General features: G+C 34.9%; 1 protein-coding gene across 2 annotated transcripts in view; it reads left to right on the forward strand.

Annotated features, from left to right (window-relative positions):
• ATP2A1 (ATPase sarcoplasmic/endoplasmic reticulum Ca2+ transporting 1) overlaps nucleotides 1-7,104 on the forward strand; it is a 28,821-nt gene extending 21,717 nt beyond the window's left edge. The window contains exons 15-23 of one of the 2 annotated variants that reach the window (XM_053695028.1): nucleotides 94-429; nucleotides 1,180-1,400; nucleotides 1,796-1,998; nucleotides 2,117-2,202; nucleotides 2,430-2,563; nucleotides 2,761-2,878; nucleotides 3,138-3,255; nucleotides 4,638-4,678; nucleotides 6,584-7,104. In XM_053695028.1, coding sequence (XP_053551003.1) covers nucleotides 94-429; nucleotides 1,180-1,400; nucleotides 1,796-1,998; nucleotides 2,117-2,202; nucleotides 2,430-2,563; nucleotides 2,761-2,878; nucleotides 3,138-3,255; nucleotides 4,638-4,642 — 1,221 coding nt within the window. In that variant the 3' untranslated portion in view covers nucleotides 4,643-4,678; nucleotides 6,584-7,104. The remainder of the gene's footprint in view (nucleotides 1-93; nucleotides 430-1,179; nucleotides 1,401-1,795; nucleotides 1,999-2,116; nucleotides 2,203-2,429; nucleotides 2,564-2,760; nucleotides 2,879-3,137; nucleotides 3,256-4,637; nucleotides 4,679-6,583) is intronic. The other variant, XM_053695027.1, reaches the window with a different exon arrangement.
• Nucleotides 7,105-14,281: the final 7,177 nt, after the last annotated feature.

Genomic DNA, 14,281 nt, shown 5'->3' on the forward strand with positions numbered 1-14,281 from the left:
ATAAGAATATACTCCAGAATTTGTTGTACTATGCATTACGTCTGAACTTGAAATATGCAGACTTAGACATAACACTATTTTATCTGATCATAGGCTGATTTGACCTTTGTTGGCTGCGTGGGTATGTTGGACCCCCCTCGTAAAGAAGTTGTGGGCTCAATCCAACTGTGCCGTGAAGCTGGAATCCGTGTCATAATGATCACTGGTGACAACAAGGGCACAGCTATTGCCATCTGCCGCCGTATTGGTATCTTTGGTGAAAATGACGATGTGTCTGGACGTGCCTACACTGGACGTGAGTTTGATGACCTGCCCCCTGCAGAACAGAGAGAAGCTGTCAAACGTGCTTCCTGCTTTGCCAGAGTTGAGCCAACACACAAATCCAAGATTGTAGAGTTCCTGCAGTCCTTTGATGAAATCACAGCTATGGTAGGTCTTTCAAAAGGCAATAATGATGAGTATTGTATTTTGTAACAATGTACATAACCTTATTCATTTGAAGAAACCTTTACTAGTTTATATGTTGCACCCCATGACTTACAGTTCCTTTATAATTCTGTAGGACCTATTGTTAAAATGTTGCGCTATCGCCTCACACTTTATTGTGTAAGATGTAAACAATATCTTTCATGCAATCACATAAATGGAACAGAAACATTAGGCCAATATAGTTTATCAATTTTATTTAGCTAAATCCATTAGGATATATAGCCTATTCTTTTTTGTTTACCAAAAACCCTAAAGCCGTTTACTAGGGTAAATATTTTATTCTATAGGTTACAATACCAATAATTTGTGGGACCTAATGGGAAAATTAGCTGTTGTCTCCCCACACTTTAATAGATAAGCTCAATGCAATAAATGTTGTACAAACATAGAAATGGTGAAAGATAACCATTAGGCTAATCTTGACCATTCATTTTATTTAGCTAAAATCCAGGGTAATCTCTATAATCCCAGTTGATAAGCAACTGATGAATGTGCCAGCACAAAATTGCTTAATATGCAAGTAATGGATGTGCCAAGACAGTCATCGAAAAGCAACTGCTAATTGTGCCAATATTCTTTATCAGTAACGTGTCTAGGGACCATTTTCATTGCTTTGCCTGAGGTTTGTGTAGTCACTGTTTCAGGTTTCCACACATTTCTGAACCATTATTTGCCACTTTGCTTCTGCAGACTGGTGATGGTGTCAATGATGCCCCTGCTCTGAAGAAGGCTGAGATTGGTATTGCTATGGGCTCTGGTACTGCTGTGGCTAAGACAGCCTCTGAGATGGTGTTGGCTGATGATAACTTCTCCACCATTGTGGCCGCAGTAGAAGAGGGTCGTGCTATCTACAACAACATGAAACAATTTATCCGCTACCTCATCTCCTCCAACGTAGGAGAGGTTGTCTGGTGAGTGCAGTGTTGCTTTCCATGCTTACTGTCCCCTCCCTTCAATATAGCTTTACATATAATCTAGCACAGCTAAATCCCATGGATGAATTTCAACCTACATTTATTTCCCAACTATTTTTTTCTTTACAATCATTTTTCTTTTACTTCAACTAATTTTTGCTTTTTCTGATTCATATTTTCCATTCTTATTACTTTTTAGTATAATTGTAAATGCAGTAATTTCCCCATCCTTAAATGCAGTAAATTCTCCATCATTAAGTCCATCTTTTAAATGTGTGTGTCCACTCATTCTATCCACTCCATCATGTTCAAACATCACATTTCTTTGCTTTTGTCTGTCATCTGTCCTATTTGCCAATACGTATTCATCATCTTCTGCCTTTCTCGTACAGTATCTTCCTGACTGCTGCTCTTGGACTTCCTGAGGCTCTGATCCCTGTACAGCTGCTCTGGGTAAACCTGGTTACAGATGGTCTGCCAGCCACAGCCCTGGGCTTCAATCCCCCTGATCTTGACATCATGGACAGACCACCCCGTAGCCCCAAAGAGCCCCTTATTAGTGGATGGCTGTTTTTCCGTTACATGGCCATTGGAGGTAAGGATAAACCTAGTGTTAATAAATACCAAGTCTTTTTCTCTTATTTTGACTCCGCAAACTTGTTCAATGAGCTGTATCAACCAGGAGTAACTCACGGTCTTTCCCTCCTACGTAGGTTATGTGGGCGCTGCCACAGTGGGAGCAGCTGCTTGGTGGTTCATGTATTCTGATGATGGACCTGAAGTATCCTTCTACCAGCTGGTGAGACTAATTAATTTACTTATTCATTTAACCTCTCTCTCTTTCCTACACTCTCACTATTTCTCTCTAACTCTCATGTGCATTCTTATTTTTTCTCTCTTATTTACTTCCTCTCACTTACTCACTCTTTTTTACTCTCTTGTTTTCTATATATAAATAGTTATGTATATATAAATATACAGTATATATATATTTCTAATAACGACATGTTCCACTTTACTCTTTAGAGCCACTTCATGCAGTGCACAGAAGATAACCCTGACTTTGAGGGTCTGGAATGTCACGTCTTTGAATCTCCAGTGCCCATGACAATGGCCTTGTCAGTACTTGTCACCATTGAAATGTGCAATGCTCTCAACAGGTGAGCACATATTTTGATCCTTTGCAATTCTATTACTTGTATTTATTTATTTATTTTGTTTGGTCCACTCATCCTATCTTTAGCTTTACAAGACTTGTATTCTTATCTCTTTGTAATCAAAAGACTCAACCACCCCTCTACAGTCTACCATTTTGCTCTCACTTTGCATTCTCACACACTCTGTCCTTTTCTTGCAGTCTGTCAGAAAACCAGTCACTGATCAGGATGCCCCCATGGGTGAATATCTGGCTGTTGGGCTCCATCTGCCTCTCCATGTCCCTCCACTTCCTTATCCTCTATGTTGACCCACTCCCTGTAAGTAAAACACACAACATACAACCTCAACTCAGAATATGAATTAACCAGACTTATGATTAATAACTAGACTAATAATTTACTAATTATAAACTTAAAATGTGGCCAAACTAAAGAAATAACAGTATGAATGTTGATACAAACTATTGGACATACCATAATTAGCATGTCTGCAGCTTTTTAGAATCTATTATGGACATATTTGGCTTTGTAATTGTATTTGTTATATATTTAATATATTTGTTTTTTCCGCCACCAGATGATCTTCAAGTTGACCCCACTTGATGTTTCTAAGTGGCTCGTTGTCCTTAAAATTTCCTTCCCTGTCATCCTATTGGACGAAGTTTTGAAATTCGTCGCTCGTAACTACTTGGAACGTAAGTACCCCCACTTTTTTGTTATAATAATTCTTTATTCCAAGTTATTTTACATAATTATACATGGAAAACAGCAGTGTTTATTAAAAAAAAAACACAAGCCATATGATTTTGTTAAAAAGAAATTTGATTAATTTCTTTGGTTAACAAAATTCTTAATCAACTAATTTTCCTCTCATCTCTCCCTTACTCTTCGTATTCCTTTATTTCCATTGTAACAATTTATTTATTTATTTTTTTTTAAAAAAAACAACTCATCCAAACTTTATGATATAAATCTTAGAGGATAGTCAATGATTAAAAATTTGATGGTGTTAATAGAAAAGGCCATACTGTTTCTAAAAGGTAGTTTATTATTCCTCCTTTAGAAGAGACCTGAGTATTTAGGACGCTAGGTATTTAATAAGCTACAAAAACCTAATGAGATCCACTCATTCATTAGTGAACAGTTGCATAGAATAACATAGAGATAGATGGCTGTGGTTGTTCTAGATCAGAAACCATCTACGCTCCCTGATATGGAACGTAGAGCCTTGACTATATCTCCATAATGAAATTATATCTGCATCCTCAAAGGTGTTAGTTACAATACTAAATAAACAGCAATGCCAGCTACCACAGATGTATTATATTGAATAACAGAATGGCTTCTGTAAGCAACCACAGTATTTTAAATGCCAACATGTCCCTTTAAATACATCCTATGGAGAAGTACATACCATTACCATCCTGGTGTTTAGAACAATGAAAACACTTGAATACAAATTGTGCTCCTCTAATTACGTATCAATATATTTAGAAACATAAGAAGCATTCTAAGAAAGTAATTTTCAATGTTAAATCACCAGTAGTACATTTTGTAATTAAAGGGACATGAAACCCAATTTATAATTCAGAAAGAGCATGCAATTTTAAATAACTTTCCAATTTACTTATATTATCTCATTTGCTACATTCTCTTGATATCCTTTTTGAAAAGCATATCGAAATAGTCTCAGAAGCTGCTAATTGGTGGCTTCACATAACTGCCTCATGCAATTGGCTCACCCATGTGCATTGTTATTTCTTTAACAAAGGATACCTAAAAATGAAGCAAATTAGATAATAGAAGTAAATTGGATTATTTTATTTTTTTATTGAATTCCCTTTCTGAATCATGAAATATTTTTTGGGGGGTTTCATGTCCCTTTAATGGAAAATATGATAGCAATTTTAAATATATTTTTTCACATTCTTAAAATTTGAGAAATTATTTATAAATTTTGATTCAAAACTCATAAGATTTTATCCTTAAGGTCTGGATGAGTTATATTAATAAATCATTATCATTTTATCACTTTAATTAATCCATAATAAATTCATTTTTTTATCCTTTCCTATAGCATAATCCTTTCCTCTCCACCTCCCCGTTCCTGTCTAACAGGTATCCCGTAATTCATTGCATGTGACGTGTACACCATTTGTCTTTGTGCCTCACAACCTCTTGCCCAATGTTCTCACTATAATTCTTCAAATATTTCCAATATTTTAGACATTATCAGTCCAACTTTTCCTGTTTTCATCATCATGCATTCCCTAATTATTTACCATTTCCATCCCTTTTATTTCTTACATTTCCATTATGCGCATCAAATCCTTAAAAACTAACAATGTATTCATCACTATGTTGTTTTATTAAACTATAGGGTCAAACTCACTTTAGCACATTCGTTCAAATCAAAATTCCTTATATTTACACCATTGTACTTTCAATATTTATATCCCTAACATCGTGATGATTTTATATACACAACTACAACTTGATTACACTGTTACAGTATATTACTCATTATAATATATGTTTTTTATATATATATATATATATATATATATATATATATATATATATATATATATATATATATATATATATATATATATATATATATATATATATATAACTCCATACTCAAATCTGAAATTTACTGAATGACTAAATGGTCCATCCCTTCACTTCCATAACTGTTCACTGTGGTTTACTTCCGTTCTGTCAGTGTTTTTTGGTAACTTCAGAAGAACGTATCTGTTGTCATATAAGAACGTGTATTTAAATGTCTGCCATAGACACAGTTAAGAGGTCTGTTTATCTTTGTTTTTGTTTGTGCAGTATGTCTGCGTACAACAATTAATGTTTCCAGTTTAATCAGTTAATCAGAGCCACAGCAAGATTGCGTTGTATCTTTAGGTTCCTCTATCCTCCTTTTTTGAACCTAGTATGTCTGCGTAGCCAGCTCCTGCTTAGAACGCTTTAGACGTAGAACAGAAAGATTTAGTTATTTATATGGTGAGATAGATTGTTATAAACCATTAGAGCAAAATCTATTGTTTTTAAATGTTATATCACCATATAACGCAAGGATATATAGCAACTATGTGAAACAAAATATATGATAACTGTTTATTATTTAAAAATATCTGTCTCCTTAAAGGGAACCCAAACATTTTATTTTGTGATTCAGACAAAGCATACAATTTAATAAAAGTTTCCAATTTACTTCTATGATAAATTCCCATAGTATTCTGTGTTGAAGAGATACCTAGGTAGGCATCTAGTGCCATCTAGTACTCTTGCATATGGATAACATTCTTGGAAAATTGCTACCATATATTGCTGCAGGAACATGCACGCTCCTGAGGCTCAGGAGCTGCTGATTGGTGGCTGCACATATATGCCTCACCTTATTGGCTCACCCAGTGTGTTCACTAGCTCCAAGCAATGCATTGCTGCTGCTGCTTCTTCAACAAAGGATAACATGAGAATTAAGCATATTAAATAATAGAAGCAAATTTGAATGCTGTTTAAAATTGTATTTCCTGTCTGAATTGTAAAAAAAAATTTTTGGTTTTCATGTTCCTTTAATTATTATTTTTATCACTAACCACCCCTTTTAAATAAAATATGGCATTATGAAAACAATGAAAAAATAAAGAAACAAATTCCTGGGTCAAATTAAAAGGGCCGTTATTAAAAACAAAAAAATGAGCAGTTGAGTATAAAAGTTAAATACATAAATAAACTAATAACATTACATAGATTGCCAAGAGTAATTCCATTTATCAACTTGAGTGAATGAAGATGAATTAAAAATGTTAGCAGTGCTACTTTTTTTTAACTTAGTGCCAGATACAAAGAATTGTTTTGTGTCTGGCAGCCAATTTGGAATTTAAATTAAATTTAGACAATACAACAGAGGAGCTGACTCTTTTTGTACAAAAAAAATCACAAATTCTTTAATTGCATTTAAAATTTCCTTTGTATAATTATGTTTTTTATGATCTCTTTCCACAGAAAAAGAAATTGCAAAGTAAAAGGATTTCAACTTTTTACTGAAAAGATAAGATCTCAGCCCAAAACCCCTTTCCTATTTCTTCCTTTTTTTTGTTTCATTTTTTCTTCCTCCTTCCACCCTCATCACTATCAGTGCCAAAGCTACCCACTTTTTTTCAACAAAGCCTTCAGGCCCTGGGGTTCAAAAGTTGCAGCAAAGGCGCTACAGGATTTTTTTGGGCTGTTTATCTATGCCTTTTTAAGTCGTGCTTCCATTATTGTCTCTTTTTATAGCGCTCCCCTCCCTTTAACAAGCCAAGTATTCATCATTCAACCTGGAGCATTCTAACGATGGACGAGTCTCTCTCTCTCCTGCATAAGAGGAAAAACATAGTCTGTGTTTTGTAAAATGCAGAGTCACATTAACCTGCTGTCAGTCTTCAGAGGGAGTTGCAGCTTGTAGCAAAAATACGGAAGCGAGAAAACCAAATGAAAACTGTTCTAGTTATTTATTAAAATTAAACATTAAGTTAAACTCTAAAGCTTCATGTGTTTGATTTACTGCGCAGTGATATTGTACATTGGGTTGAGCCCGTGTTAAGGAAAAATAAATAAATCAGTAAATGATAAAGTGAAATGAAACCCCAAAATTTTCTTTCATGACTCAGATAGATTATACAATTTTAAGCAACATTCCAATGTATTTGTTTGATCTAATTTGCTTAGTTCTCTTGTTATTCTTTGTTACAAATCATACCTAGGTATGCACAGGAACGGGGAAATAGCTGCTGATTGGTGGCTGCACATATGTACCTCTAATCACTGGCTTGCAGATACAGTAGTGTATTACTCCTCCTTCAATAAAGGATACCAAGAGAATGAAGCAAAATTGATAAAAGAAGTTAAATTGCAAAGTTGTTTAAAATTGTACGTTCTACCTAAATAATGAAAGAACAATTTTGTGTTTCATGTCCCTTTAAAGACAAACATTGGGTTCAAATTACAGCACTATTTGTTTAATTGTAATTATGTTTTAGAATTGCAATTTACAGAACATAATTAACATAAAAAAGTTCTATACAGTCTAGAAGCTAATGTAAAAATGGTATGCTGTACTTAGTTAGAACGTGTCATTATGAGACCCCTACTTTCTATGTGTTTAGCCCCTGCAAGGTATTTACAGGCTTGGGTAGATAAACTAAAAGATAGTGCTCAATGCCAGGCAGCCTCCAATAAGGTTTTAGTATGAATTTAATTATGTGCCTAACTCCTTTGTGGGGTGAACACAGTTATCAAGGGACTAAAGCAAACATTACATACTGTAACACATTAGATTTGGAAATGGGATAAGAAATCTTCAAAGTTAAGAATTAAAATTCCATATTGCCATGGCTAGATTTAACATTCAGATCTTAGCAGCTGCAAAAGAAAGACATATTGACAAGAATGCCTACTTGCCAAGGCCCATGGTGGTTTTTTAAAGGCCACACAATTTCATCTCATAATGTATATGGTATTAAACTGAGTATGATAAAAGCTGGCCTGTCTCCTGCCCTTGCGGATATATATATATTGGATAACCAGTTAAAATAAGACAATAAATGTATTTACCCTGACTGCGAGAGTTAAGACAAGTTACCCAGGGGCAGAACTACCATTGGTGCAACTGGAGCGGTGGCACCAGGACCCAAGTACTGAAGGGGCCCATTATAGCAAGAAGTCTATACATAGGTGTGTGCAGAATGTGTACAGTCCAAATGCAGGGGAGACTTTTATTAATACAGGTTTACCTATCTATCCTCAAAATCATTACACAGAGGAGCATGTTTATTATTACCACTGCTTACTTCTGAGATACCTTTGGGGAGCCCCAAAAAAGTTTTGCACCAGGGCCTTCTATTGAGTAGGTCTGCTACTGAACTGACCAAAATCACACACTCATATATAATAGAAAGATCTATTAAAGATAAATAGACAACTTCCAAAAAAAATAACCTATAACGATTATAAGGCATTTTGAACAATTAAATAATTATTAAACATTTAACCAATATTTGCTTTGGTGATATATCCAGCAGTTTACACAATAGTAGGCCGTTATCTCATAATGGCCAGGGGACCCTGAAAAATCTTCTGGCCTTAACACTCACCCCCGCCCCCCTCTAGAGTTAAGAACGTAGTGAGCTATTGTAATTAAAGGGACATAAAACAGTATGAACTAACATAAGCTTCTAAATATATAATGCAGCCAAAGCTTACCTGCAAAATGATTACTTTTTTAACCCTCATTAACCCCTTCAATTCAGGCATAGTTTTGTTTGCAGCAAGTTCCGTCCTGGGCATTTTCATATATGGAAGGTTCTATACAGGCCATAGCGATGGCAGAATGCGCTCATGCACATGCACGGTAGGGGGCACAGTCACATGACACCTGACTAACGCAGTGCACAGTATAATGCTGAAGCTTTCACAAAATATGTAACATTATCCCCATGGAAACAAGCAAGTCTCTTGGCAACAAACAAATGTGGTATCTGATGTCCCTCCTCAACCCTCCCCCCTTACTTGCATAGCTAATTATCCTCACATGCACACTTTGCTACATGATATCTTAGGGTTTGGAGTAAGACACTGATAAGGGGGGGTGGAGAAAGCTTCACTTAGGAACACTAAAGTTTAAGTAATTTTGCAGATTTTTGGAAATTTTATTAAAATGTCTATAAGCTTTTTTTTTACACTTTTTTCATACACTGTTGACCCTTTTAGAATATGCACATAACACACAGTAGTTTATGGCACTTTAAGGCAAACATTCTCTAATCTCTGTCTCCAGCAAAACTAAATCTGTTAAAAACAAATGCCAATTTACCAAATTAGACCTCCCTACATTTACAGGAGCACATCTTCCCTACAAACAGCCTAAGCTGCTTCAGCACCCTAGAAATAAACACTAAAAATGCAATGTTAAAGGGGGGAACATGCATCACTATAATTTAGACTAAATGGCAGCACTAAGACGTAATGGTGACAATTAAAGGGACACTACAGTCAAAATTAAAATGTCACTATTTAGATAGAGCTTGCAGTTTTAAGATACTTTCCAATTGACTTCCATTATCAAATTGTGCACAGTCTTTTTATAATCACACTCTGAGGCACCAGCTCCTACTGAGCATGTGCAAGATTTCACAGTGTATACAAATGTGAGTCTGTGATTGGCCAATGGCTGTCACATGATCCAAAGTTTGTAAAAAAAAGCTCAAGTTTTTTTTTTTTTTTTTTATATGATCGAATATATGATGGCATCAAATATACCAAAATGGGCCTAGATCAATACCTTGGGTTGTCTACTTATAACGTTTTCATAGGTAAATAAAAAAGAGCAAAGGCTCTATTTCAGTTTAAACGTTGTGATACCAAAAATGCTAAAAATTCTCCAGTTTTGGCTATTTTTTTCTTTGAAATTCCCAGTAGCAAAGGGGTTAAAGACTGTGTTAGCTTTTTTTCATACCCAGATGGTTAAAGGCATGAGTGCTTCTCAATACAAAGACCTTAAGAAGATCTAGTCTGTTTCTTATAAAGCACAAGGGTAGGCTACCCACTGGTTCACTGCCTTGTTGTATACTGCTCCCACAGCCCACTGAACCTAACATTAACACTAAATCAAAGGCCAATGAAAAACGTTAGTGATTGAGATACAAAATATCCTGATCCTTCAAGGGTTAAAGATAATTAAAATAATAAAAAATACATTTTTATTTTCTCTTTACTTATGGTAAAATTGGGGTTTTCTTTTTGCACAAATACCAAAGCGAAAGAGATTTGGAAAGTTTTTGAAAAATATATCTTTATCCTTCTGCCGCACCTTTGATGTCTTTTCATGTTTTGTGTCTTGCCTGACATAAGTATATTTTTGCAGCTTTAGATACAATTATCTTAAGAAGATCCCCATTTCAGAAACATAATAACATCACTTTGGTACTAAATATACATAGGCAAGATTTATCAATCTGCAAACGGACAGGATTTACATGTTTTGAACCTGTCCACATTCCATTGCATATTTAACATTTAATGACGCCCCCTACACCCTGCAATCCATTGCGTGAGAGTAGGGTTTGTCAGTCACACCCGGTCTAATGAATACGGGGTAATTTTCAACCGCCAACTCCAAGTTGGCAAAAGGGTTTATGTAGCAGCGGTTTATACTGCTGCTTCATAATTATCAGTTGTAGGTTTAAATGGGCAAGTCCACCTCATAATAAATCTTACTCTAAGCATTAGTAAACAATACAGCAAATCACATACAGTGGTGTAACAATAGACCTCACTGGGCCGAAAATCTTTCTGTACTCTCCCCTATTTCAACACTCCCTTCCAAGGCAACAGTGTATTGTAAATGTGGTACTAATAGATACTATAAAGATAATACTGATTTTATATATATATATATATATATATATACTGTATATATATATATATATATATATATATATATATATATATATATATATATATATATATATATATATATATATATATATATATATATAAATTAAAACATAATCAAGTGTTGTATTTTTTTTTCTTCAAATGATCCAGTATATAAAACACATCAATTCAGTATGTAGAAGATGGATAAAGTTCATGAACTCTAGTTCTCAAAGAGTTTTTTATTCTAATAGCATTTTAGTGCTTTTCAGTTTACAAAACCACATTAAATATATTAGTTATGACAAATACAAACTTAGCCTGTGTGATCTCACACTACCTATACTGTATATATAATATAGCTGACCTTTCATTTGACAGTTTATTGGAAAATGTATTTATGCCATGCTAGTTGTGAGTAGAAGCCTCTATTAAAGGGACAGTCTAGTCAAAACGAAACTTTCATGATTCAGATAGAGCAGGCAATTTTAAGCAACTTTCTAATTTACTCCTATTGTTAATTTTTCTTTGTTCTCTTGGTATCTTTATTTGAATGTAAGCTTAGAAGCCGGTGCATTTTTGGTTCAACATCTGGGTAGCGTTTGCTGAGTGGTGGCTACATTTAGACACCAATCAGAAAGTGCTACCCAGGTGCTGAACCAAAAATGCGCCGGCTCCTATGCTTGCATTCTTGCTTTTTCAAATAAAGATACCAAGAGAACAAAGAAAAATTGATAATAGGAGTAAATAAGAAAGTTGCTTACAATTGCATGATCTATCTGAACCATGAAAGTTTAATTTTGACTAGACTATTCCTTTAAAGGGACAGTCTAGTCAAAATTAAACATTCATGATTCAGATAGGGAATGCAATTTTACTCGACTTTCCAATTCACTTTTATCATGAAATTTGCTTTGTTCTCTTGGTATTCTTTGTTGAACGCTAAACCTAGGTAGGTTCATATGATAATTTCTAAGCCCTTCAAGGCCGCCCCTTATTTGAATGCATTTGGCAGCTTTTCACAACTAGAGGGCGTTAGTTCATGTGTGCCATACAGATAACATTGTGACCACGCCCATGAAGTTACAAATGAGAGGGCACTGATTGGCTAAATGCAAGTCTGTCAAAAGAACTGAACTAAGGGGGCAGTCTGCAGAAGCTTAGATACAAGGTAATCACAGAGGTAAAAAGTATATTACTATAACTGTGTTGGTTATGCAAAACTGGGGAATGGGTAATAAAGGGATTATCTATCTTTTAAAACAATAAACATTCTGGTGTAGACTGTCCCTTTAAACTTGTTTCAATTTGTTAGAAGTGCAGGTGTATTAAAAAATCCCCTCTATTGGGCTCCAGCATTTGCTGCCAGTCAAGCCTCTTATCCCACCCTCTGGTTCTAATTAGCTTTACTCTCTGCACATCCAACCCTATCAAAAACTGTTTTCTTGTTGCTGCTCCACCCCCTGGACACCTTTATTATGACATTACATTTTTCCCCAAGCTAATTTCACCCCGGCCCTTATACTCTCCTCTGGCATTTATTATTCCATGTAAACTGCAGGAGCTTTAGAGGAACTATAGCGCTAAAGGACCACATAGCAAAATAAGGAAATGCAATTCAAAAACCAGTAAAGGTTAATTGATGGAGATGTCAACTTACGATAGCAGCACAATGAATACCAAACTGCAAAGATTTTTAAAGTGACCATAAATGTTCATTTTATTTAAAGGGATAGTAAACCCCAAATTTTTATTTTATGATTCAGATAGAACATACAATTTTAACTTTCCAATTTACTTCTATTTTCAAATTTGCTTCATTCTCTTGTTATCCATTGCTGAAGGGACAGCATTGCTCTACTGGCAGGAAGCTGAACACATCTAGTTAGCCAATCACAAGAGACAAATGTGTGCAGGCACCAATTAGCAGCAGCTCCCACTAGTTTAGGATATGTGCATATTCATTTTTAACAAGGGATACTAAGAGAACGAAGCACATTTGAAAATATAAGGGAATTTAAAAGTGCCTTAAAACGACATGCTCTATCTGACTCATGCAAGATTAATTTTGACTTCCCTATCCCTTTAATAAGTAATAAGCACTTCATCTTATAAAAATACTTTTTATCTTAAAATGCAGAGCATAAGCACTACAGAAGCGTTTTAAAATAAAGATAAAAAAAAGATAAAAATAAAGATAACTGGAAACACAGAGAAGCACCGTCCTTAGATATGTGGGTTCGAAAGGTCTCTGAGATCATAGATCTAGAAGAATATTATTACCTTAAACAGGATAAAATGGACTCGTACGCTGAGTTCTCACAACTTTGGCTTAACTATGTCCAGCACAGGACAGATAGCACCAATTAACACTATTGATCTAGAACAATACGATATGGATATGGGAGTTAAAACGGAGTGATGTAGCTATCTTCAAATGGGGCGGGGGCGGACCGGGACCAAATGTTTTCTGTTAGTTTAATCAAATGTTGAAATGCACATCATCAAGAGAGAACTCCATATTCTCTTGTCAATATGCCTGTATCTTAGAATGTCTAGCTTAACAAATAATTTGAAAAAGGCAACTGCTTTCCTGTACTGATGAGCCACAGGCTCTACCATTGTTATTCATAAAACTTACAGCCATTGTCTTATTATGCACTACCGGAGCTGCGTCTCCGACCAATTGTTATTTCGTTTTATCAACACAATAAAGCTGTATTTAAAAAAAAAAATATATATATATATATATATATATATATATATATATATATATATATATATATATATATATAAATTAAACCGCTTCCACTGCGCTTTTGCTCTGCAACATTAGATTGATTTAACATTTAAAGGGATACTGAACCCCAATTTTTTTCTTCCATGATTCAGCTAGACCAAGCCATTTTAGGCAACTTTCTAATTTACTCCTATTATCAAATTTTCTTCGTTCTCTTGTTATTTTTATTTGAAAAATCATAAATGTAAGCTTACGAGCCGGCCCATCTTTGGTTCAGCACCTAGGTAGCACTTGCTGATTGGTGGCTAAATGTAGACACCAATAAGCAATCGCTAACCAGGGTGCTGAACCAAGAATGGGCCGACTCCTATGCTTACATACATTCCTGCTTTTTCAAATAAAGATACCAAGAGCGTTAAAAATTGATAATAGGAGTAGATTAGAAAGTTGCTTAAAAATGCTGATCTATCTAAATCATGGAAGAAAAAATTTGGGTACAGTATCCCTTTAAAGGTAGAACTTTGTACCTGTCACAAAGGCAGACCTAC

Source organism: Bombina bombina, chromosome 11 (genome assembly GCF_027579735.1).
Source record: "Bombina bombina isolate aBomBom1 chromosome 11, aBomBom1.pri, whole genome shotgun sequence".
Taxonomy (NCBI): domain Eukaryota; kingdom Metazoa; phylum Chordata; class Amphibia; order Anura; family Bombinatoridae; genus Bombina; species Bombina bombina.